Raw genomic sequence first — 27,848 nt, forward strand, 5'->3', positions numbered from 1 at the left:
AAGTGTGAGCTTCATATTCTCACTATATCATACTATGTGAGCTATAAAGCCGGATCAAATATAATACTTCAAAACCAGCCATAAAGGTCCATTCTGAATAAATAAGCTTTCCACTGATATGGTTTGTTAGGATACACTGTTAAAAAATTTTCTGTATTTTTACAGTAAGTTACTGGCAGCAAGCTTGCCAGCAAGTTACTGTAATATTACAGCAATGTAATGTAATAATAATGTATTATTATGTTTTATTAAGTCCTGTATTATTGCCTGGCATATTACAGTCAGGCTACAGCAAGGTTACAGCAACACTAAAATATACTGTAAAATATTCCCGCCAAGTCAAAATTATCCAGAATGCAATATAAATTACAGTAATTTACTGTCATATATAAATGTGGTATACTACTGTAGGTTTTTACAGCACTGTGCTGCTAAATCTACAGTGATTTCTAACAGTGTAGGACAAATTTACACAAAATTACAAACTAATCAAAAATTAAAACATTTAATTGGCTAATTTTGTTTAAAGATCCAACAAACTGTTCCATTAAAAAGTCGATTTTTCTGACTGTAACTGGGTGATTTCCTCGTGTTAAAGTTTTCATTTTAAACTAAAAATATACGGAGTGCACCTTTAAGTAGCGGGACACCTTGCCTGAATGAACATTCGCACCGTTCATTTGTAAGTTCGAACCCGCCCAAAACTTTCATCAGCGGGCACAGAGCACTGCGCGCGCGCCAGTGTTATGGTAACGGCGCCCCGCCCGCCACTAGCACTCAGGCGCGCGCAGTTTCACTCCCTACTGTATCGATGAAGTTGCACAAAGATGGCGGATTTCCTGCCGTCCCGGTCCTTTCTATCCATTTGTTTTCCAAACTGTCTTCTCAACAGCAACGAGGCGGAACAACTGAGGATATCTAAAGAGATAGACCGAGGTCTTCTGAAAGACAAAACCTATGTGAAACGGCTAGTTAAGATACTTTTGCTCGGCGCCGGGGAGAGCGGCAAGTCCACTTTCCTCAAGCAGATGCGCATCATACACGGCCAGGACTTCGATCAACGGGCCAAAGAAGAGTTCAGAGCCACCATTTACAGTAATGTTATGAAAGGTAGGATACGCGTTTCTCATTCACAGACCTGTGCGCGGTCTAAACTTGACTTTTAACGGGGTCGGGAGGGATGTGAGGCTAGTGAAATGAGCTTTAGCTAGCGCTAGCTGAAGTTGCGCTGTAACCTGCCCAGGAGAAACGCCCATGTTATTCTCTCAACTTTTCACCGTCGCGGTCTTGAACAAAGACCTCCGCGATGAACCTCATTTCTGTCTAAATCGTTTCCTAGCTTGTCCTCACATTAAAAGTGTAGGTTTATTCGCACTAGTGATTCCAGAGGTCCTGTAAGACAAGACTCGGGTTTGAATTTAATGAGAAATTAACGTTAGCGCTTGAAGTTTTTAACGGCTTCATAGAGCACGAGTCTCCTAATTCATTTAAACTCGAAGTACTACTTTAAAAATAACGTAAATGTTCGCTTCTGAAATGTTACACTCATAAATACGCTAATTTTGGCTTTTTGCCTAAATCTCAGAGCTGCTTAAAGAGCTGCTAAATGTCTCCCAGCGTGCTAATGTTTTGTCTGTCCGATGTAATACTATAACCGAAACTGGATTATGTAAAATAAATCAATCCAGTATGAAAAACCCGTCTTAAATTGTAAATCAGATCTCTCTTGTTTGTTGGTATGCCGAGCCCGTCTCATAAATAACAAAGAGACTGGTGTTTACCGATGGCACACCGCTCACCTCATGTTCAAAGCCTACAAACTCTTGTTTATTGGCTTTATTATGGCGTTTTTACATTTTAATTGAAAGGGTGATTTTTCAAATCTATATTTTTGTAATAAAGAACGTGTCTGAATTCACGTGTTTGGGCATCTGTGAAATGGGTGGAGTCCAGAGCTCTCAGACTAGCACATGATGGGTTTACAGTGGCACTAACCACTCACTAACACCTGTTATGGAAACAGACCAGCTTTACTGTTTCTGCCAGTTTAAAAAGAGCCAAACTTCTCAGATGATCCTTAATTTGTCATATGTGACCCTGGAGCACAAAACCAGCACAAGTACATTTGTAGCAATAGCCAAAAATGCATTGTATGGATCGACATTGATTTTATTTTATTTTTTTATTGCCAAAAATTATTAAGATATTAAGATCATGTTCCATGAAGATATTTTGTGAATTTCCTACCGTAAATATATCAGAAGTCAATTTTTGATTGGTAATGTGCATTGCTAGGAACTTCATATGGCCAACTTTAAAGGTGATTTTCTCAATATTTTGGTGTTTTTGCACCTTCAGATTACAGATTTTCAAATAGTTTTATCTCAGCCAAATATCATCCTGTTCTAACAAACCATACGTCAGTGGAAATCTTATTTGTTCAGTGATGTAAAAATTCTGTCACCTCGCTTTCAAAAGGGGATGTGATAAATGATCAGTACCCACCTTATATAATACGGGGCTCCCCGTTTGGGCTGCCTCAGCTGGGGATTTCCACCTATTGCTATGAAAAGATTTTAAGATTTCCTGTCTGAGATTAATATGTCACAACGGTCATCATTTACAGAGGCACCGCAATGACAAATGGTTCAGCTGTGATCTCATGGAGACTCGTCTGCATCATATCGTGCCCTAGCTCAACTTAAACAGGAAGCGTTTAGTCAAATGGCTGCTTGGATCTAATCCGAAGGCATTCCAGAAAACACAGAAATTTCTCCTTATAATGCCTGGAGACAGAGTAAAAGCACTTTAACAATCAGTAGCATATTGATTTCTTTCACATGTTTTGGTCAAGCTTTTGCTCACACGTGCCTGTGACGATGTTATGTTTGAAGCAGAACAGTTTCCCTGTGTCTTGACAGGTTAGTTCAGTCAAAAGTTTGAGGTTAGTGAGATTTTTATTTTTCTGTGTTTTTAGAGGAAGTCTATTATGCTCACCCAGGCTGCAAGTATTTAATGAAAAGTACAGTAAAAGCAAAACTTATTTTTGCAAATGTAATTTATTCCTGTGATGGCAAAGTTGAATTTTCACCAGCTGTTACTCCAGTCTTCAGTGTTGCATGAATCTTCAAAAATCACCTTAGTTCGCTGATTTGGTGCTCTGGAAGCATTTCTTCCTACTATGTTGAAAACAGTTATAATATTTTTGTGGAAACCATGAGAAATTCTCTCTGTTTTGATCAATTTAATGCACTCTTAATGAACAAAAGTGTTAGTTTAAAAAAAAAACAAAACAAAAAAAAAAAAACTTACTGACCCCGAAGTTTGGAATGGTAGTCCAAAAGAGTTGATTGAATGCATTTACCCAGGCTTGTACAGATGATCGTCTTTAGTATAGAGAATCAGAGGGCAGATGTGAATTACTTACAATGCAATATGTGACCCTGGACCACAAAACCAGTCATAAGGGTTAGGTTTTTAAAATTGAGATTTCTACACCATAAATAAGCTTTCCATTGATGTGTGGTTTGTTAGGATAGGACAATATTTGGTTGAGATAAAACAATTTGAAAATCTGGAATCTGAGGGTGCAAAAAAAGTTGTGCAAAAGTTCATGGCATTGCATATTACTAATCAAAAATTAAGTTTTGTTATATTTACGGTAGGAAATTTACAAAATATCTTCGTGGAACATAACTTTTACATAATCTCCTAATAATTTTTGTGATGATAAAAAAAACAATAATTTTGACCCATAAAATGTATTGTTGGCTATTGCTGCAAATATACCCCTACTACTTAAAACTGGTTTTGTCTCCAGGGTCACATATAATAGAGCCTGAACTGGACAGGAGGAACTTAGCAAGACTTTTTATGAAGGGTTGTAATTGTCACCACCTCTAATTAAGTATCAACTGATAGCCATCTTCGCTCAATGTACTACACATTTCATTTGAGAAAAAAATTAATGGTCCCGAGCATTCACTTTGTGTAACCAGACTGAAACACCAGCTGTGTGTCAGTGTAGTTTATCTTATGAGTTTGTAGGACAGTATGGATGAAATCCTGCCTTCTGCATTTTCTCTTCCAAGCTGTAGCATGTTTATCTTTTCTAACTCTGGCATGATTTTGTTTAGAATCCTAAATAGTTTAGCCCGGCATGCGTTGGTTGCATCCTGCTGTTGTTTATAGAATTTTATGTGGAATTATCTACCAAACGTGCCGTTAACATCTGCAGTTACAGTAAAGATTTAAAGACGTGTTTTATTAGACTTGGTCCATTTTCAGGTGAAAGTGCATGTGCGTGAATGTTGTGAGGACACCCTTAGAGCCGCAGTCACATGGATGCACCACTTCACAACAGATGTGGGATGTGTCAAAAGAGGTTACGCTTCTGAGCACCTCTGCACTTTCGGTTTCCTGCACAATGGAGGTGTCTCAGAAGCCCTGAAAGGTTTTCTGTCTGATGTCCGTGTTTTTTTGTATAGGTAGTTGATGTGAGTTCACATGATGTAACATACTATACTTTTTGTCCAAAACTATTTTTTGCGCACTTTCTGGCTCCCAAGATTCTAAATGTGAATTATTTTTTATATTTAAAAAAAAAAATTTCACATTGTAAAACCATTTAATTAAACTAATGAAGGTACCTCATTATTCGATTCATAACGATTCTTGTGGTCACAATTTGATTAAAAATCAATTCATGATTTTTCAATTTTTTAATCAGTTTTATCACAGAGCGACAGTACTTGCTAGGGCTTCCCCCTAATAGTCAACTAACCGTCAACAAGAAGAGGGTTGGTCAACCAAAATTTTATTAGTTGCTTAATCACAAAAAAAAACAAAACAAAGGACATAACGGACAGATTATCAAACGGCTGGTCTATGTGGTACTATAGTTCATCGGGCAGGACATCCAAATCATTCATTAACCTCATATATGGGTTATCATCTAAACTATGTTTACTTTACATTGCCACTTAATCTAATGATAACCTAGTAAAATGTGAGCTATTGAAGTGTCTGTGCAGAGTGTGGAGCCTGAACATTGCCGGAGGCGCTGGTGGGGTCACTTGCTCTTAAAATATTCCATCCTTTTTGGTCGTACAGATGAGAGTGATACATCTTTTTGAAATCTTTATATAATCCGTATGAAATGCGCATACAGGGGCATCCACTACTGTGGAGTTGACTCAGTGTCGCCGACTTTATCTCTTAAACCGAAAAACAAAACGCTAGTTTATCAATAAATTATTAAAACTTTAATGCAGTCACCTTGCTGTTTTTCCCTGACACATTCATAATTGTTATATATGCCGGTGCGCTGTGGCAAGCCTTTTTGGCGTGCGATTGGGCGCTTTACGTGGGAAGTAAAATATTTCATGTATTGTAATGTAATACGCAAACCGCTAGCAGGTGGCTAACCATGTCCCTTTTGGGGTTCCATAGAATACGTTGTTTATTTTCTGTGCCTCCTTTTCCAAATATAGATTCACTATTTGGGCACATCCCTACTTCCCATAAAAAAAAATAAATAAAAAAAAAATCAATAAAAACAAATATTTTTTCCAAACACTTGCCCTCGCTGACAATTGGGCAGGATGGATTTGTTTTTCCTCTTCCATTGCTGTGTGAGGTGTGCAGTCTCTCAACTGTCCAGGTGCTGCTACTTTTCAGTATTATGTTAGTAGCGGTAGTAGTATTATTGAAATAACTAGAAAATACATTTTTGAAATTTGCTAATCGCTAGAAGACTGGATCACTATTCATATGAGAATCGATTTTTTTTTTTTTTTTTTCTGCACCCCTAATGGAAATGCATTTGCGAGAGAAATTCCTCCATGCATGTCCAAAATGTCATGTGACTTTGCATCTGAAATGCCTGAGCCAGAGTTTGTCATCAAATTATTTCTGCACGACTGTGTTCCTAAACAGCCGGCATCCACCTCCGTAAGCAATGTGTTTCGTCTGCACGCTTTGATGCGCAAGTAATTTATCATATTGGAAAATGTTTATATTTAGTGGCTTCTCCTACTTTTCTTAGTGATAAGTCTTTGACTCTTTAAACAGAAACGGTGCTTTATTCGCAAATGTTATGTGATATTCCAATTTTGTGCATAAATTAAATACGCATCTTTGGATGGAAACACAACTAGTGATGAGAAACTTTGTAGGAGTTGTCGAGACCTGTTTTAGGACCTAAGACACCTTTTCATGTGATATACATTTGAACCTAAAATCTTAAATTTGCACATCATGTGTCAGCTACCCATACATGTTTCCATTGTTTTTATTTTTAATGTATGTAATAAATGGTCATTGGCTCATTGTTTGGCCTTTACATGGCGTGGGAAACTGGGTTGCTCTGTAATTAAATTTAGGCATGAAATTGTTAAGGCTGACAAGCTCTTACTCCGTAGGGACAGGACAGAAAATGCACTGTATGTAGTGCATGAGTATTTTAGACCGAATGGCTGTTTGCTTTCACTAATGTGCATCAATGAACTGCTGTTATTGATTGTGCTTCAGGACGTGCATATAATAGAGACAGCTCTTTTTACATGCAGTCTTGTGCTGCACTAATGGGCTTCAGCTTGGGCATTGCTGACCTCTTAAAGGGCTTACGGTTAAACACTCTTGACCTGGCGTCACCTCATGCCGGAATGTGTGGCGAGAACAATTAAGGACTTATCCTGTGAAAGGACCCCGGAACGGGCTGATAACTGCACGTGAGGTCCAGAAGGATGATGAATCTTGCGTGAAGTCCTCCATAAATCAAAGGCTTCATAAGTTATGTAGTGAACAAATGGTTTTAAAAAAACGGGGATTTTAAATCTGTGATGAAATAGGCTAGTTGGTATTTTTATCTATTTGTTATTTCATTCTCCGTTTCTAGTTACCAAAAACTTCAAACGTTTTCCATTAAACTGGTCAAAAGACGGTATCTGAAAGGTCAGAAGAGCTCTTGCTCTTTGTCTGTCATTGTGAGAGAGAGCTGCAAGTGGAAACTGGTTAAGCAGGTTATTTCTACTGTGAAAGCTTGGGACGCCAGTTTTTGAAAGAGAAAACCAGGTGTGAAAACCAGCTCACAATGGGACTCTCCTACGCCGATAATCTGAGTATACAAAACTAGAGACCAACATCACCACTGTTTTCACTGATACTCGAACCCTCACCCGGGAATGGTGTAGGAAGTTGCAGCCCGACTGATGCTCAGGACTTGCCAGTGCGTCAGTAAAATGTTAATCTTTATATCTTTTTGTTGATACACGCAGGATTTTCAAGTTGTTGGTGTACTGCGTCACAAAAATGGACAGATAGCCTTTGAGGTGATTGAAGATATTCTAGTGCTTTGTCTTTTGTAGGACACATGATAGCTCCTTTGCTCTTCAGAGGCTCAGGGGACAATCTGTGCATTTGAAATATGCAGCTGAGATTCACTGTAAGTTTTGCACATATGCAGATTAATTTAGCAGTGAGATTTGTAATTTAGATTGAACAGCATTTATGTATGTGATGTTTATGGCATGTATTGTGGGTGCTGCAGTAATCACATTTATTCCATGCATGTGGAATGGGTTTTTTGAAGTCGCACTGAATGCATGTTCAGTAATTTAGACACAGGATCAGAGTCATTGCAGCACGTGTTGATGATGGCAGCACAGTTAGCAGGTGACAGGCTGAGGCGAGAGAGACAGCAAGCGAACGGTAATGAGCAGCATAGACTGTAAACGTGGAGATGAGCGCTGCAGCAGTTCTTTGCAAGTTTACTGTACCACAATCAGAAAGCACTTCACCACATTATAAGCCCAATTCAAATGTACCCGAGATATAATCGTGGTCTCTGCAACAGTATTCAGACGTGGTAAGGTATGGTTTCGACAAAGGTGTCAATGACATTGCATTTTATTTATCAGCGTATAACTGAAATGCTCAAGGCAGTGTTTGCACTAAAAATAATAATCATTATTTATCAAATAATCATGTCACCTTGAGTCGGACTGCTTTAAATGATACTAGGACACATTCTCCTAAGACAATATTACAATTATTATCAAATATAAATTTGAAAGTTTGTAATTGCTGTTTTTATTTATCTCTATTGTCTTGTTTCTAGTGCTGTCAATCAGTTAAAAATAACTTAATAATTGCATTTGTTTCTGAAATTAAATTAATTGTTGTAAATGTTTGAAGTTTTTGATAACTAATAACAGAGAATGAAATAACAAATAGATAAAAATACCAACTAGCCTATTTCATCACAGATTTAAATTAATTGTGATTAATTGCAATTAATCCCACCTAACATTAAAGTTTTTAAATATACTTTTATATTGCAATAATTTCACATTCACTCTTCAAATAAAATTAAAATTAAACATCAGAAAGACAGTATATTTTGAATATTTGTTTAATGGCATGTTTTATGACTGAAGGTGAGTGTCACTGATACCGATATTACTGATGTCACTACGAATTTTTTTTTCTAATGTTTAACCTTTGACTATAGCCATTCAACATTACAGTATAATTGAGAGCTATCGATTTTAATATGTACTAGAATAACTACTTTGTTAACTTAAAACAGTATTCACATAAACCCGTTATTTACCTGTGCCCTTCAGCAAGTAGGAAATATACAGAAATTGAGTAAAGTTACTAAATGCTAAATTAAATATAGATGAATCCTTAAAACTACAAAAGTTATTGATTTCCTATCAATATTTGGCTGCTATTACTTTAAGAGGTGCTACTGCTGAACGTGACACGGATCTGACACGCATGCTTGTAGTTTCATTCACGCTTTAATATTTAACATAATAAATTTGTTTTTACTAAAGTGAAGTTGGAGTGCACGTCTAAAAAGTCACCTGCTTGATGTGGTCGTAAAGATGTTCTGCGTCTAAATGCGATTTGTCAAGAAAAAGACACAGAAGCAGCAGTTGTGAGTGGGGTGGCTAACCCTAGCTCCGAACCTGCGTTAAATACTTTTAACGCTGTTAAACTGGGAAGATTATTCACCTGTGTTAACACTAGGATTGTCGCAATACTCAATATAATATAGAAGCGTTCGGTATGACATCCACGGTTCAATACGCGTTTATGAATTGAAAAAGCAACATTTGCAGAGCATCTTCCCTTTTAATGAAATGCAGTGATAAACCTTTCTAAACTTATCCAACAAAAGAGAACATTATAACTTATTTTTACTTCACAGCATCAGTCAAGTGTTTGAAATAACTTCCTTTTGTGATCTGATGTGGCTTCTTATCATAGAATGAGGCAGACAATATATTCTATACTGTATGTCGATTAGCAGTGGCTTACAAATATACGTAATCATTATGAAAGTACCCAAGATGGAGAACACAGATAAACCATATATTATTGCATGCAAGTATTTATTGTCCTTGCATTTCATAATTCAAAACGTTTAATGTTATATCTTGTTTTAATTCAGTTACAGCAATAGCCATGCCTTTATCCATATTAGAGAGTTCCTGGCTGGAACGTCATCAGTGTTCTCTCTTTGACGCACATGTGGATTTTCTGCACGAGGGCGCCCACTGGCGTACAGTACAAATGAAACCCATCCTATTTTGCGTAAAAATCTGAAAAATAATACCTCTCTCAAAGGAAATATTAAGCAGACATATAATAATCCACGCATTTTCCAGTGTACAGAGGTTTACAGGAGTATATTGTTGTTACGAACCGAACTGAAAACCGCGGTTAAAAACCGAGGTACATATTGAACCGTGGACTAACTGTATTGTTGCATTCCTAGTTAACATGGTAATTTTGACAGCATTACTTGTTTCCAAAAAATAATATTGTAATTTATTCACTTAAGTATTATTAAGTGTAAAATGATAATACATAAATGATCAAATGTAAAATAAATAATTCATGTCATATTGATGGACTTCTGTTTTGATGGTTCTGTGTTGCCAGTTTTTAATTATTGCATAATAAACACTAGACTTGTGATCCCATGATTATTCAGCAGAACTACAAAAATGTTTCTAAAGTAGAGAAACGCAAAAGGCCAATATATTTTGTTAAAAAAATTATCTGGCAACAAGACAGAAAGCATGTCTGTCTTGTTTAAATACTGTCTTTTAAAACTAATGTGTTTGAATTTAGAGGAAATCTGTGATTCTTTCTGTGAATTTCTGCAGCCCTAAGTCATTAGTAATGCTGAATCCGATAACACTTGCTGTCCATTAGTCTTTACACAATACACATGTCTGCACTAGAACTCTTTCAGTTCACCTGCTGCTGTTGTTTCTTTAAATGCAATGGAAAGTTTCTGCGTAGCTGTGTGAAGTTACTAAAGCTCTGCATTTCATTTATGTCCTGAGATTATATATAGCCAAGCAAAACCACAAGCCTTAGTAGCATGCCACTACACAATTGTAATGCTTACTTTCGTATTGTGACCACTTGTCACGATACATAAATGATAAAGTTGTGTTAAATGTCCTTTTTGTTGTATTAATTGTGTACATCCTAATTGTGTAAACTTTGTGCATACAACATTATGCATAAATATTTTTTTACATTTTCTTCTTTTGTTGCCATCACAGGTGTTCGAGTGCTTGTGGATGCCAGAGAAAAGCTGCATATCCCATGGGGAGACCCTTCTAACCAAGCACATGGAGAAACCATGATGGCTTTTGACACACGATCAGCCATGGTGTCGCAAGGAACGATGGAGACCAAAGTGTTCCTGCAGTACCTGCCTTCAATCCGTGCCCTCTGGGCCGACAGCGGCATACAGAATGCGTATGACCGGCGCAGGGAGTTTCAGCTGGTGAGTTTCCAACTGTATTTCTCTTTAATGACGACTTGAAGTTGTAATTCATTTCACTTCTGTATGCTTTTTTCAGCAGGGGATTGTAACAGCAACAATTTTTGTACACGCTGTGCACAACAAAAACAGCAGGATTTAAAAAGAGTGAATATTATTTTCTCAACGGTTTTAAACAACACCTTCCTGCTAGTCATTATGGTTTATAGCATATCGTACTTTAGGTCACAGTCACCTGCTTTGCAGCACAAAGAGTCTGGATTTTTGGCAGTTGACAAAAGTGTTGTGCTGGACAAAAAACCTTTTAGAAAGTTTAGACCCCAACTGAAAGTTCTGCACATTGGCTTGCCAAGGTGGTGTGTGTATATTTAGGAGGATGTGTAAACCACATCACTGTTGTTCAAGCGTGAGCTGTAGTTTTTTTATCCGTCTGTTTATGAGCACTTTGCTTATAAAACCTTTTTGTTATTTAGCAAGCTGATCAGTTTGTTTGGTAATTTTTGGTTTTCCCCAATAAATCTCAAATGATTCCTCATTAGGGCCTGACATAAGCAAGTGCCATCTTAGCAACTTCAGACTTCTCTAAATGCTCTCAGTTCCTAGTGCATTACTTCCCCATTTGAAATGTTGATTTCACCAAAGCACTTTACACCCAGTGACCGACTCATACTATAATGATTTGTAGAGATTACAGAGAATGAGAGATTGCAGATAAAGACTGATTCACCTTTTCCCAACATTCCTGAGTTAAATTAATGAGGAGGAGTTGCACTTATACATCACATGATCACGATCATGCATGCAACATGAAAGTCACATTATGTCTCTCTTCTTCTATTGCTGTAGTAGGGGTAGGCAATATGACCGAAATCTTATCTCGATATGAGTAGTTTAGTTTCACGGTAATGATAGATGCATAAAAATTTCATAATTCTTGTCACCAGTATCAATATCACAAAAAAAGCTCACTAACGACAAGGAACTAATTACAAGCAATAGGACAGAAAGCTACAGTACCAAACATAATAAAAAATGCTACATACTAGGGCTGCAGTGATTCCTTGATTCTGTTCTAGTATTCGATTTATAAAAATAAATAAATAAATAAATAAATAAAAAAACCTGCATTTTGCCCGTGTCGAGTAATCGGCGAAATACCAGAAGTGGTGCATTCCACATATTAAACCCATTTACAAATCATAATAGAACATAATGCTATTAAGAATTCACAAACACTGCTATTCAGTTAAATAAATATATGCGATGCAGGTTTAATAATATGTGCTTTATTTACATGCATGTAGGTTACGTATGTGCATCTCATAGTGGCTCAGTGCACAGTAAATGCTGCTGCACAAACTGTTATGATTTAACGTTACATGTGTGGAGCGTCTCAAACTCCATCTCTGCATATTGTGAGTTTGGGTTTAATATAACGTTCGTCTGGGAACGCAACATGCACCATTTCATCAGATTTGTAAGGTATCAGTATCTTTCTCAATATGCTAACTGTTCATCATGATTTTAAAATGAGTTTAAACCCTCACTTTTTACAGAGTTTACATTTCCCTATGCATGAGTTATAATGTAGTTTATTTCAGCCATCACTGGTGTTATGCACAGTTGGCTTTTTTGCAGAGAAATAAAGGTGGTCTTTGCCCATTTTTAGTGATGGACAAGTTGAGACTTGAGCAGAGCACAGGATGCATGCTGTTCAGGACAAGAAACAACACAACACTGAGCCGCTTTACCGCTGCTCAGATCTGTGGAGCTGATAACATGGTAGATCTGCTCTTCACCAATCTTAGGAATCTCCATTTGCGCTGGTCAGATGCAAATTTGTCAGTTACCGTTGAGGTTGTACGCACAGCTCGCCTGTTAAGTAGACAGCCTCTTCCCTCGCCTCTGCCACAGGCTCTGGTGATTTGCATGCCGTCTGTGTGAGTGAAGGCAACAAAACAAAACACTTTTGTGCCCTGTAATCCACAAACCACGTGTGTCGAGTGCAAAACATTATCAGGCTTCCTGCTTTCACAACTCTGCCCCTTCTCAGCCTCTGGGGGTTATGGTATGCACCCGACATGCAACAAAACAAAACTTGTTCTAGATTCCTGCAGCCAAGATCCCTTCACCTCTGGCTCCTCCTCACTCCACCCCTCCTCTTATTTCTAGGCATTGCATAATCCTAATCCACTGCTTTATTCCTCACTGTTCTGCTCTCACTACCCTCGAAAAACAGCACTGTCATCTGTCTTCTCTTGTTTGTCTTTTTAACGTCTGCTTTGCACTAAAAAGCCAGTGCATAGTTTATCACTGTCAAATTCAGTTTGGTGAATCATTACAAGGTTTACTTACAGTCTGTGCGAGTAAGCGCGCTTCATTTTAACCCCACTTACTGAAGGCTTAATCTGATTTACTTGTGAGACTGTGCATTTTCCAAACGCAACTCCCTGTTCAATTTAGATGGTGTTGCTGCATTATAAAATGCAACTCTCTTCAGCGCTGTTCATCTCAGCTGCGTTCCCCAGCGGGATGCGTGATCTCTGCAGACATCTCTGCAGTCACCGGAAGAGATATTTTGATAGGAAACAGCCACCCATGTATGCTCTCTCCTGCTTTTCTTTCTGTGCTCTGCCCACCCCTTATTGGGAGAGACAGTAGCATGTAGGAAAGGAAAACATTAAAGAAATCTGTTTCCATTTTTGTAGTACTCTTATCTAGTGCATGTAGGTGTCATTGTTGGGTGTAGAGAGCTTTGTGGAGGCTGGCAGGCCTGAAGTCTCAGGCTTGCCCGTCTTCCCCGTTCCCTTCATTTAAGCCTGAGATTACCAGGATCTGGGAGAAGGATTGCATGATCCGTCAAGGAATGTTGAGCTGTGATTAAAACGATGACTCTTGTGCACTGCTGCAAATCTGAGGCCCAGGGGAGGAGATATTTAACTGACCCTCACTTTCACTCATCATTGGCATTTATGCATGACAGATTTTATCAATCGCCTTGTCTTCCAGTTATTTTGACAATTAAGTTATGCAGTGTGGGGGACTTTTACATAACATTTTACATTTACATTAATTTGTACACTATTCCTTTAAATTACTCATTTCTTTTGAGTTCTTCCATTGTTTGTTAAAGACGGCATCAGATGCAAAATTCGCTTATACTTGGTGTTTGCATATAAATGTGTATTAGCAGTGTGTGAACACAACCACCCTACAATGAAAAATGATTTGCTCCTTCTTTTTTTTTAATCCCCAGAAAACCTAAACAGTTGTAATTATCAAGCCGTTTTGATTTTTTTGAGCATTATGATGTCATAATGCTCAGGCCCCGCCCATGACCGTTGATGGACTGTCCCGTATTGGCATATTTCCGCCCTCAGCCATTTGTACGCTGTCTGCCTTTTTTTTTGTCCACACTCAAGCAGCTGTAGCGGCAACAATGTCTCGTAAGCAATGCAGGCGTTCTGTATTTGGATTTAAAAGTGAACATAAGAGTCTCTTTCTCCTGACATCACAGCCAATGAGAACGCAGTGGGTTAGTTTTGTTTGTGATTTTGAAAAAAAACTGAAGAGAGGGGTGGAGTGAGCAGTAGCTCATTATAATTTAAAGAGACATGACAATTTTACTGAAGTATGTTGCAGACATTTCATGAAGACCCTAAAGAATCATACCAACTTGTGGGAAATGGTCATAAAAGCACATATGTTTGCTGTACAAGTCATAAAACAAAATCTTTACAAACATTATAATCACTATAAAGTAGTGCTGTCATAACTAGTGCGTTAACACAGATGATTAATTTTAACAGTTTAACGCCGTTAAAAAAAATGTGACGCAGGGTGGGGCTAGGGCTAGGGTTGGCCACCCCACTCAAAACTGCTGCTTCTGTCTCTCTCTTTTTTTTTTCTCCTGGACAAGAAGTGCTTTTATTTATTTGCAGAACGTCTTTGCAACAACATCAAAAGAAAAAAGAGAAAAGCAATAACTTTTGTAGCTTTAAGGATTCATCTGTATTTAATTTAGTGTTTGATAATTCATTCATAATTCAATTTCTGTATATTTTCATACTTGTTGAATCTTTAAATAATAGGTTTAGGAAGATGGTTTTTAAGTTCACTTTAGAAGGTGTTTTTAAAGTCTAATAAATGTTGAAATTGATAGCTCTCAATTTATACTGTCATGTTGAATGGCTATAGTCAGTGGTAAAATAATAGGAAAAAAGAATGTCCTAGAGACATCAGTAATGTTGGTATCAGTGATACCTTCAGTCACAAAAAAGTACCAAATATCCAAAATATACTGTCTATGTTGTTCCTACATTATTTCGAAGATTGGATGAAGTTATATATTGTATTAATGTAATACAATATAAAGGGTTTATTTGTTTGTTTTACATTTTTATTAAGAGATTTCATGTTCAAAAACAGACGTTAGCTTCAGGCTTAGCTTCAGATGTTGCTGAGTTAACAGGACTTCCTTTTCAGTGTTGCTCAGAAACTGATATCCTGACCTGCCCCAACCATGTTGTTCCTGTGTGCCCACACCCTTCATTGAAGATGAACAGCACAGAGTGGCTGTGGCTTCATGCCCAGCTGGGGGATGGTTTTCAGGGGTTTTCTTATGACATAATCCCTATCTACCGAAAGCCACCTCAAAAGACCTGCGAGTACCTCTTGTAGACCTCAGTTAACCCCAAGATGCAAATGAATGCTGTAGTGCTTTGCAAGGGTATTTTATGTAGGAAATGAGGAAGACTTTTTTTTTCTGACTGTTCCCACAGAGCTTTGCTCTACAGTTTCATCATGCACTGAGAAAGATGAGCATCGTGAAGGGAGCAGGACTCCTTCCTGCTGTCCCGTCAGCATGCCAAACTGTTGAAATTGTAAGAGTATAATTGGTCCGTTATACATCTGAGTGTCACGGAACATTAACTCAAGGCCTGTTGCTGTTTCCTGAGCAGCTTGTTTCTGTTACTTAAGATTTTCATTTTCCGAACCAGAGCCCGCCTTGTGTTGTTTTTTTTGTCCAAATTCAAGTGTCCTGTGTTTGCTTGTGGCGTGCCACACTTACACCAGCTGTCACGAATTCATGGCTGAAGCAGGAGGTGGTGCTAGTACAGCACTAGTACAGTCACCACTATGAATTGATGCAGATAACCAATAAAGCTACAGAATTTCCCCTACAGGGGTAAACAAAAAATGCCAGTAACATTTGCTTTCAAAATACAGTATGCTTGTAATTACCGACATCCTGTGAGAGGGTTTTTCATGAGTCACGTCCGTGTGTTCTCATGTTAAATGAGGCCCTTGTTACTTTGAGTGCTTATGTCTGCACATTTTACATGTTCGCAAATCGCCCAGTTTATTTGAAAACATTTAAGTGTGATAACCTTTTTGTCATGAACACCAAATAACCTACTCTGGTGGTCCACTTTGGTTCAAATACATTAAATATGTAGAAAGGATGATTGATAAGCTTCTGAACTGATGTCTCTATGTCTAGTTTGTTCTTATTGTCAGTGTGCAGTGCTTTGATAACCTGACTGATTCTCTCTGCTCTTTGTCATCCTCACAGGGTGAATCAGTGAAATATTTCTTGGATAACTTGGAAAAACTCGGAACACCGGTAAGCATGTGGCTGTCTGTCATTCTTTCTATTTATGCTTAATATCAATATTAATTTTAATATGCTTTAGGATGCTTTTAACATTTTGAAGCCTTTTTTTCCTCCCATTTTTTTTTTTTTTTTTTTTTTTTTTTTTCTTGAGTTTAAAGTGAATTGTACAGAGGCCACGTACACACTGCAGCTAAATTCAGTTGTCAGTTCACCTTTTACTCCTTAATCATGTTCTGTACACGCATAATTCACTAAAATTTGGGAGTAACAACCGAATTTGACAGCCGCATCAACTCCTGAAAAATAAAGGTAGTGACAACTGCATTTACAGAAATTCTACGCAGTGTGTACGGAACTGAACTGAACAACTAGTTGTTATAAAGGCACATCAGAAATGTGTCTTCGTCTGTATGTGAGATGCAAGACAGCGAAAGAAGTCTTAATCTTAATGCGTTTTGACACGGGGCTATTTGCGGTCATGAGCCCTGTGATGAAGTGTCAGTGTTGCCAGATCTTCATAGAAAAAAAATCAAACAAGGACAAGCACATAAAACACTAAAACACCCAAATGTGTCGGCACCTATAGCCTTGTGGTTAGTGCATCGACATATAGCGCAACTGTGCTCATGGAGACCTAAGTTCCCAATACTTTTCTGTCAGCTTTCCACTGTCATTTCGCAATATAGGTGTAAAAAGCCCATAAATATAACTTAAAACAAAAACAAAAACACCCAAATACTTTGTTTTATAACACCAAAAAAAAACATTTCTCATATCCACAACAGACCACTTTATTAACTCCATGAAGTGCTTAGCTTTATGAGCTAAGACCAAACAACATTCCTAAAAGCGCTTGTAAATATGAGGACATGGCAACACCGCAAGACAGTGCTCTCTAAAGCAGCCTCCCGAGAATAAACAAAACACGGCACATCTATCAGCGGTAGTTTAGTTAAAATCAACAGACAAAAAATTTCAGATGCTAGGGCTGTTAAAATGGCTGAAAAATTCAATTGGAATTTTATACTTAAATATTATTAAAATTCGAATAATATTTATATTTAAAAGACATAATTTCAGTTAGGGGAAAAAAGCTTTTGGCTTTTCTCCTGAGGCTACAAGAGGGCAAATCAAGCAAAATATTACTAATCCACGGTTCTTCAAAGCAATAAAAAAAACACTATCTTTGAAAAAAGTGCATAATGTTTAAAATAATGTTTATAAACCATATATAATTCTTTAAGTTGCTTAAACCGAAACAATACAAAGCACGGAAAACCATCACAAAGAGTAACGTTACTTTTTCATTTAAAAACATGAGATGCAGTGTAATGGGGAGAGACCTGTCCCGCCATAAAGTTGAGAGACATGTTTTCAAAGTTGAACTTACAATAAATTTAATATTTAAATTCAACAAATATTCGAAATCTGCCCTAGCAGATCCCAGATGGCTAAATTCTTATTCACTCCCGAAAGACGTCAAAATGTTGCTATGGTCACAAATGTGGGAGTGACTGCTGCTCCGTACCCACATGGAACAATAATTTATGGGAATCACATTTAATTGCGATTTCACACTCCTGAAACTTGCAGTGTGTGCATGGCCAGAATGTCTTTAAATGTGGTAAAATGTATTAAAGGAACTGACTCTTGCAAGTGGAAAGCATTAGCAATTTAGCCAAAGTGTGTAATAAACAAAGATGCTTTCATCTTTGTAAATGGCAACATTTCAATTCTTTGGAAATTTGCGTGCACACATTCCATGTAGGCCTGTAAGCTGATGAGATAGAGACATGGCAAATCTCATTCTCATTCTAAAGAACAAAGGCATCTTGTTCTTTTACCTATGATTTAAAGATACTCTTCACCCAAAAAAAACATTGTCATCATTTACTCACATTCATGTCATTCCAAACCTGCGTGTGTCTTCAGTGGATATTTAAAAAGCAAAACAAAATGCAGTTAGAGCCCATTGACTTAGAAGGGTAAAACTACAGCCTGGAGATCTCCAAATGGGTGTCGGAACTCCAAAACACATTTTGAATCAAATCGCAGATCCCTAATATAGATAAAAGTTTCCACACGCCGTGGTAAAATGGCTCACGGTAGAGATTCCATCTTATGAACGTAAAGTAACATCAAAGTGAGCCTACAGTACAATGTACTGAAATGTCTCATGTAATCACTTATTCAGTGTTTCAAACTGCGTAAGACGTGTAAGGCTTGTAAAGAATGCCACGTAACAATACCTTTACCTCAGAATAACCATTCAGCTCGAAAGATAATTATAAAGTCTCGTATTTTGTTATATTTATGCGCTATTGCATATTAATGTTTTTTTTTTATTAACCTGTTTTCTACATAAGAAAAGTAAAAAAATAAAAATAAATGAATAAAACACTTTTATTCTATGGCACATAAAAAAATAATTAGGCGCCTAAGTTTGTTTCTTATATGTGACCCTGGACCACAAAACCACTCATAATGGTAATTTTTTTTAAACTGAGATTTATACATAAACTGAAAGCTGAATAAATAAACTTTCCATTGATGTGTGGTTTGTTAGGACAGGCCAATGCATATTACTAATTAAAAATTAAGTTTTGATATATTTCTGGTAGGAAATTTACAAAATATCTTCATGGAACATGATTTTTACATATGAATGGTTTTGTGGTCCAGGGTCACATATGACCCAATTGCTCTTTACTCAGTTTTTTTTGTCTGGAGCCCTGTAAGCATGTGCTTAATTTGCCAATGTTTGTGGAGACTCCGCCCCCTTTTGGATTTACTGCCTAGTTTTGGAGTTCACAGCCTGTTTTGAAGATCTCTGGGCTCCAGTTATATCTATTTGCATTGGCTTCTATTGTGTATTGACAAACAAACAAAAAAAAAAGCAATTATGAAACATCTCAAAACATGTTTTCATTTATGGGTGAGCTACTCCTTTAAAGGATGGAGGAGTTCCCATTGCATAGTAAATACTCGTTTAAAATGAAAATCTCGGATCCGTTTTATACCGAAAGATGAGTTGGTCCAGTACTGAAAGAGCTAGCGTCGTTAAAGAGTTCTTTTATATTCACACAGTCAGTGCGGCATGATATAAATCACTTCATGCAGCAAAGATGTGATTCAGCTCAGCAGAGGATGAAGGAAATACTGAAAGGCGAATGCTGAAGATAACGTGAGAATGATGAATGCTCGTCTGTTTGTTGCCTCACAATGCTGTGGGGCGTGACAGGGTTGCCCTGTTCCCCAGCCAGCACAGACAGAGAAGTGAAACTTGCTCTGCTGACATCAAAGGTCACGTGTGTCAACCCTTTCCCATAATACTTTCTATAACGCCATTTTCGCATAACATCGTACCAGTTTTAATGTAAGATATTTGAAAAAAATTTAGTCTGGAAGACTCTGCGTGCCATGAGGCCAGTGTGATTAAGGATGACCATATGGCAGTTCCTCAACTGCTCATGAGGGTTTTCTTACTCATTCAGATGATCTGTCTGCTCACACTGATGAGGAATGATAATAAATAGCATATGTTTTCTTAACAAGCATCAGAAATAAAGTTATCCCAATACAGTTTCAGTAGTAAGACAGGAGAAATTATACAATTCTCTTTACCAAATTTGACTAAAAGTAATAGAAATATTAGTAAATATTAGTAAAAATTAGTAAATAAGAATTTATAGATTGTAGACCAGCCATTAATTAAAAAAACAAAACAAAAAAACCTGACAGCACAGTTATCATGCTAATAAATCACCCAGGTAGTAAATAATACGTAGTTGTTATTTTAAGTTCCAGCACATTTTAAAATGCCTACTTGTTTAAATTTGTCTATTTATGGATTAAATATGTTCCCACTTCCTTTGGCTTTCGTGTGTGGAGCGTGTTGACAGATTAGTTTTTAGCAGATCATTAAAGACGTGCATCTGTGCAGCTGTCACAGCATCTGTGTCTGGCTGATGCACGAGGCGCCAGCGCAGTTCCCTTTGCGTCATGTGACTTGCCGCCTGCCGCTCATGTTCTCTCTCAGTGCTGAACGGATGTTTGCGGTTTCGTGCTCTTTCTAGACGCTGCTGACTGCAGTAAATGTGATGATTAGTATCTCAGTTTAGTCTCCAGGCAGCTCTGCTTTAGGACAAAGAATCAGATAACCTGTTTTAAAAATTGCGTCCTATGAAAACAGGCCCGCTCAGTCATCCTGTTCAAATCACTGATCAGGAAGAGAGACCGAAAGGACAGTTCTTTAGTTTCCCCACATATCTCACTTTCTGTATTACGCTCCTTGACGTCATTCTGCCGTACGGTCTCAGTTCCTGTGTCTGTCGCTCTGACTTTATGTTCTGAGAAAGAGGAAGCAGAGTTGAATGTGCTCTGCTCTGGCGGCACGCCTCAGACTGGCTTTTTTTTTTTTTTTTTTTTTTTTTTGTGAGCCAAACGGCTACTCTTCACTCAGCCACGTCACAGCAGTTTGGACCCACTTCTGCAATCTCACCATCGACAAACAGGAAGAGGAAATAGTGCATGCTTCCGAGTGTGTTCAGAGAGGGAAATGGCTACTTGACTTTGTTGGAAAGTATGTGTTTGTTTCAGTTTAGGTTCATCCTTCTTGGATGGATGCAGTATGGGTGTCATGTTTGGGGAGAGACAGACCTCAGCGGCCCAGACTCATAAATATTTGGGAGGAGATGTGGAAGAAGGGTTACAAATTGAATATTAGGTTCAATCTTAAGCTGTTAATGGAAAAAAGAAATTCATCTTTGTATGACTAGAAATCCTTTTTTAACATCTTAAAGATATATTTCGTACTTAAGTTCTGTTGACAGCATTTACCGCAAGCTGATGATTACTACAGGGAAATAATTTCCACTCATACAGTACCAGTGCATTTATTTGATCCAAAGTACAGCAAAAATAGTACAATTTGGAAATATTTTTACTATTTAAAATAACTTTTCTATTTGAATGTGTTTTAAAATGTAATTTTTTTTCCTGTGATCAAAGCTACATTTTCAGCATCATTACTCGAGTCTTCAGTGTCACATGATCCTTCAGAAATCATTCTGATATGCTGATTCTTGCTGTTCAAAAAACAGTTGAGTAAATTTTTTTCAAGGGTTTTTGGTGAATAGAAAGATGCAAAGACCTGCATTTATCTAAAGTAAAAAGCTTTTGTAACATTATACACTGTACCATTCAAAAGCTTGGAATCAGGAGCAAAGAAATTATACAAATGTATTTTATTTAGCAAGGATGCTTTAAATTGATCAAAAGTGGTGAGTAAAAACGTATAATATTACAAAAGATTTCTATTTCAAATGCTGTTCTTCTGAACGTTGCTGAAAAAAAATTCTACTCATTGTTTTCAACATAATGTATTTTGAGCAGCAAACAAGAATATTAGAATGATTTCTAAATGATCATGTGACTGGAGTAATGATGCTAAAAATTGGGAAACTTATTATTTAGTGTAAAATACATGTAATTTGAAAAAACACAATGCACATTTTTCGTGGGCGTAGCTTTCAGACATGAGTGCCAGTCACTCTGGTTACATCACTGTCTATAAAGATTGACTGTTGGTCCTTGATGAATGGCTTGTCCATTAAAGCCAGGTGTCTTTGACGTCATCCTGTCTGGAATTTCAGAAATCTCTCTCAGGTCTTATATGCTAGCTCTGAGCACTATTCTCTTATCGACTTGATAAGTCTTACATTTGCTTTAGTGTAGAGTTTCATCTAATGCATTTTGAGTGCATTTGCCCTTACACCCTGTACTGGCCAGTGCTTAGATCCAGATTCACCTTTTCACTAATGCTTTACCCCCACCCCCCAAATCTCCATCTCTGGTATGCCAGCAATGTGGAGAATGAGCCATGATCTGGCCGTCACAGTTGTGTTGTTGTTGTTGTTGTTGTTTTTTTTCTCCCCATTGTCCCCACAGTTTGAGTTTTAGGTTCTACTGATTTATTATCAGACTATTAACAAATTTTCCAAGACTTGCTGAATTATTCATTATAAAAAAAAACAAAAAAAACTGACATCACAGTTGTTATGCTAATTTTGTAATAGCCCACATCACTTCTTTCCACACTTAAACCATAATGACAACACCCAGGTAATGAATTAAGTTAGTATTGCCAAATACTGTACAAATTATATGTAGTTTTTGTTGTTGTTTCAGGTTCTACGGATTTATTATCAAAGTATTAAGTTTTGTTCACACTTTACAATAAGGTTCATTAGTTAACTACTTTAGTTAACATGAATTAAAAATGAAAAATACTTCTACAGCAATCTTAATGTTAATTTAAATATTTACTAATGCATTATTAAAATCAAAAGTTGTGCTTGTTAACATCAGTTAATGCACTGTGAACATGAACAAACAACGAACGACTGTATTTGTTAACTAACATTAACAAAGATTAGTAAATACTGTAATAAATGTATTGTTCATTGTTTATTAATGTTAGTTAATACATTAACATTAACTAATGGCACCTTATTGTAAAGTGTTGCCACAATTTTTTTAAACAAGACTTGCTGAATGACTCGAGGGAAAACCATGAAATTAAACAATGGATTCCAAATGTCAACAAAAAAAATAATAGTAGCTTAACACTTTTAGAAATAAATAAACATGATTGTTTTATAAGTATTATTATTTTATAAGTATTATTTTTCATTCGTTTTGTAATAACCTTTATGTTTAAAAAAAAATCTTAATCTTAATGTCTTGGTTTGGAAATGTGGAAAATAAAGGGCAGTATTTTTCTTTATTACTTTTTCTGAGCTTTTCCCACACCTTTCTCTTAGAACATTTCTCTTTCTCTGTAATTTCTGTCTCTTTAATATTTTTAAAATGTTGAAAGACATTTAAAGGATTAGTTCCTTTCCTTCCAGAATGAAAATGACCTGGTAATTTACTTACCCCCATATGATCCAAGATTTCTTCAGTTGCAAACAAATGAAGGTTTTTGAGGAAAACATTCCAGGATTGTTCTCCATATAGTGGACTTCAATGGGGATCAACAGGTTAAATGTCCAAATTGCAGTTTCATTGCAGCTTCAAATGGCTCTACACAATCCCACCTGAGAAATAAGGGTCTTCAGATTTGATTGCGTACTGCATGAGGTCAGGCTGGTGTAAGACAAGCATTTGTAGTTAAAAAGTATATACATTTTTATTGTTTGAAGAAAATGGCCTATCGCTTCACTAGATAAGAGACTGATTCTTTGGCTGGGATCGTGTAGAGCCCTTTGAAGCTGCACTGAAACTGCAATATGGACCTTCAACCCACTGATCCCCATTGAAGTCCACTATATGGAGAAAAATCCTCAAAAAACATTTCTTTTCGACTGAAGAAAGAAAGACAAGAACATCTTGGATCACACAGGGGTAAGTGAATTAGAAAGAAATTTTTATTCTGGAAGGCAACTAATCCTTTAAGAATAACTAAATAATAATAATAATAATATGTGTATATATAACTAAAATTGTCAGTAACAAAAGAAGAATGTTGACTACTGAAATGTTTTCCCCAGTAGTGTATCTTAGGACTGGAAAATACTACATGACTTTTGCTCAGATTTTTACTCCAATTTGCAGCCTGGACGAATCAACGCTGGGTGCCAAAAGTCAGAGCCAGTCTGCAGATTTCAGGCAGAGTTTACTAATTTCTCACAAAATCACAGAAGAGTCCCAAATTCCAAGTGTAGGATAAGTTTATGATGTCAAGTGTTCTAAAATCCATCTGTCCAGATTTTAAAACATGCATGGTGCATTCCAACTTCGAAGTGCTGTTTATCAGATTATGCAAACTACTACCACATGATTTTATTGAACATTATATCAACCACCACATGCGAATCTCGTTCCAGCATAAGTTAGTGTTCGTTAGCCTGTGCTTGAAGCTTACAATCTTCAGTAATAGCTTTACACCCAGTGTTGCCAAGTCTGCGGCTTTTCCGCAGAATTAGGCTACTTTAAACACTGTTGCCGCCTGTTGTTTTTCCATGTCTGCGGGTTGAAGCATCACATCAGCAGTATGGCTTATTCCTGAATCAAATTTTAGTCTGAATGATGATTAGATTTGGATCACTGCATTTAATCTGAGAGTGTACATACAGAATGACGCATTTAATGTGTGATAGAATAAACCGTAATGGCACGCGCCGCAGCGGCAGACTCCCCTGGGTCCTAATGCCCATTCGGTAAGGAGTTCTCATTCCGTAGGGGGCGCTGTTGGCCTGCTTCTGATTAAATAAAGCAGCAGTTGATGTCATAAAATCATGAGTGTGTTTTGATTTAAAGGTCAGATATATATATATATATATATATATGTATATATATATATATATATATATATATATATATATATATATATATATATATATATATATATATATATATATATATATATATATATATATATATATATATATATTAATATAGACATATATAGACACAACTTATTTATAGTTATTTTCAAAGCTTCAGTGTACTGTCAATATAAAAGAACTTCTTTATTTTATTCTAACAAATAAGTTCTTGTTAAAAACTAACCAAAATTAAAAATGATTTGTTTATAATTTCCGCATAGGAGAAATACATTTGTATCGGTATCAGCCAAAATGAGTTTAAAAAAATACCAGGATATCTGTTATTGACAAATATCCAATATTGTGCATCACTACCTGGAATGCAAATTTTACCAGGGAAACCCGGCAAAAAAATGTATATTTTACCCCCTGGAACGTGATTTTTTTTTTTTTTTTTTTTCCAAGGGTAATTTTATCCCTCCAAAATGCGATTTGGTTTTGCTGTGAAAAGCTGGCAACCCTATTTACACCACAGTCCTTTTATCAGAAATATTGACCCTGAAGTAGACGTTTCGTCAGTTTTCTCTTAATAGTGGTTGACTGTCCCTCTGTCTCTCTTTCTCCAGGACTATCTGCCAACACAGCAAGACATCCTGCTGGCACGTAAGCCCACCAAGGGCATTCACGAGTACGACTTTGAGATCAAAAATGTGCCCTTTAAGATGGTGGACGTGGGCGGCCAGCGGTCGGAGCGCCGTCGGTGGTTCGAATGCTTCGACAGCGTCACCTCGATCCTCTTCCTCGTCTCGTCCAGCGAGTTTGACCAGGTGCTGATGGAGGACCGGCTGACCAACCGCCTGATGGAGTCGCTCAACATCTTCGAGACCATCGTCAACAACCGCGTCTTCAGCAACGTGTCCATCATCCTCTTCCTGAACAAGACTGACTTGCTCGAGGAGAAGGTCAAAACGGTGGCCATCAAGGACTACTTCCCCGAATACACAGGGGAGCCCCACAGCCTGGAGGACGTGCAGAAGTTCCTGGTGGATTGCTTCCGGAACAAGCGCCGAGACCAGCAGCAGAAGCCCCTCTACTACCACTTCACCACCGCCATTAACACGGAGAACATTCGCCTGGTCTTTCGCGACGTCAAGGACACCATCTTGCACGACAACCTCAAACAACTCATGCTGCAGTGACGCCGCTCCAGCCGTTCCCTTTCAGATCTCGCCAAGATAACCTGACTCCGACGTTTGTACTCCACACAGTAACCTTTCTGAATAGCTCTGACGTGCTTTTTCGCGAAGAAGGCGGCCTGTCAGGAGCACGGGACGGCAGGTGGCCCCGACCACTCGCACTTGTCCTGCCAAGAGAAGCTGTACGTGTCACTGAGCATCACCCTCTCGCCGAAGGTGCCAAACGCAACGCGCTCCTCCCTCGGAAGAGGAGGAAAGCAGGATGAAATCCTAGCACTGTTCTTGATCTGTTATCTTTGAGCCTTTTATTACTGACCAAATAGCAAGATGAGATGCAAACGCTGTTTTAACCTTTTAACAGGAACTGTTCTGAGCCTTTCTGTCGAAACCTGCCTGGCCTTAATTTTCTCCCCTCATTTCGATTGGTGTTTTTAACGTGTAGATGTCTAATCAATTGTATCATTTTTAGATTTCAGTTGTCTTGTTTTTTTTTTTTTTTGTTTTTTTTTTTTAAATAGATAAAGTTCTTAAGTTATGTTTCGAAAGTTTACACTCTGACTTTCCTCTGCTGATGGATAACGCTCTCGATTTGTACCACTTGAGAAACTGAACTTACACTGTGGTTAGCCACGCTAGGCGAGCTGGTAGATACAGTATGCATACAGCATAATCTCAGGGCTGAATGTAGACCACTTAAGCGTAACTCTTCGCCTTCAGGAACATCCACTAATTGTAGCTGTCCATCAGTGGCTGGAAATCGCATTTCCTTGCTGGCCTGCAGACGACATCCTCCGCTCTGCCCTAGCTAGAACTTCTTTATCCATCAGGGAATGAAAACGGTTTCTTGTTAATTTATTTGCTTTTGTTTTTTTCGGTCCGCAACCAAACTAAACTGGCTTTTCAGCCAGACCCCGCTGATAACAAAAGCGTCTGTATTCACAAGTGCCACGTGTTTAAGGTACCAATAATTCGAACAAATTTCCTCGAAAGGGATAATCTTAATATGTGAACTTCATTCCCTCGACGGTTGTGTATAGCTACTTTGTATAGTGCCATGTCCGCCCTCTATACTACTGTTGTAGTAAGTATTTTATGTAAATAGTCTGTACCTCACCTTCCTCACTCTCTTTGTTTTTTTTTTCTTACGGATATATAACCTACACTGAAATGTATAGCTGTTTTATTTGCCACAGAGATACTGACTCGCTGCCCGCGGTTCGGCTGGCGCATCCTCAGCTGAATGGTGCCTGTATGTCGTCTATGCATTCAGATGGCGGTAGAGGACTCTTTGTCCCGTGTCGAATTCTGCCTTGCGCCTCTGGCCGAAGTCCCGGGAGGCTTGTGAAAAGCAAGTATTACGTCTTCACTCTCCACTGACAGTGTCCTGTGTTTTCCAGTGCCACTCGCTGCCCCACAATGCTGGGAATCCGGGCGTCGCTGAGCTTTTGTTTGTCATCTTAGTATCCGATATTTAGTATTTCATCCACTTTACAAACTCAGAACCGTTCCAAGCACAAGATGCTGAAGTATCAACCTCTAGTATTCGCTGCCTGGCATGCCGAGTCTTAAAATGTTGTATTATCTGCCTTTGAGCTTAATAAAGCAAGTGTTGTGTACTTGCCCAAACCCAAAGGAATGGCTAAGGATGCTTACGAGTTCAAACCTAAGCATCGCCGTCGCGTCGGTTTGTCGTGTCCTAACGGTTGACGTGTTAAAAGGAAGGGCAATGCTGCAGATAGATACACTACTTTAGCTGTATTCCTCCTCTCTGTACACTGCAAAAGGAGTGTGGAGAGAAACGTGATTTTGTCGCAGTTCTGTGTTGTTGTTTTTTTTTTTTTGAGGATGGTGTATAAACAAACAAGTCTTTCTCACTGTAGCCTTTTCTG

The 27,848-nt window shown here is 37.7% G+C and overlaps 1 protein-coding gene across 1 annotated transcript; it reads left to right on the forward strand.

Moving 5' to 3' along the window:
- The first annotated feature begins 763 nt into the window (after nt 1-763).
- On the forward strand, nt 764-27,800 carry gna13b (guanine nucleotide binding protein (G protein), alpha 13b). The gene is made up of 4 exons (XM_051101786.1): nt 764-1,110; nt 10,593-10,819; nt 16,392-16,442; nt 25,390-27,800. Exons 1-4 carry the CDS (start codon nt 828-830, stop codon nt 25,960-25,962), a joined length of 1,134 nt encoding a protein of 377 aa, XP_050957743.1. The 5' UTR covers nt 764-827; the 3' UTR covers nt 25,963-27,800.
- The last annotated feature ends 48 nt before the right edge of the window (nt 27,801-27,848 follow it).

This window comes from Labeo rohita, chromosome 3 (assembly GCF_022985175.1).
Source record: "Labeo rohita strain BAU-BD-2019 chromosome 3, IGBB_LRoh.1.0, whole genome shotgun sequence".
Taxonomy (NCBI): Eukaryota; Metazoa; Chordata; class Actinopteri; order Cypriniformes; family Cyprinidae; genus Labeo; species Labeo rohita.

Coding starts and splice junctions, on each gene's coding strand:
- gna13b (XM_051101786.1), top strand. CDS start 828: ATGGCGGATTTCCTGCCGTCCCGGTCCTTTCTATCCATTTGTTTTCCA. Junction 1,111..10,592: donor TTACAGTAATGTTATGAAAG/GTAGGATACGCG, acceptor TTGCCATCACAG/GTGTTCGAGTGCTTGTGGAT. Junction 16,443..25,389: donor TGGAAAAACTCGGAACACCG/GTAAGCATGTGG, acceptor CTCTTTCTCCAG/GACTATCTGCCAACACAGCA.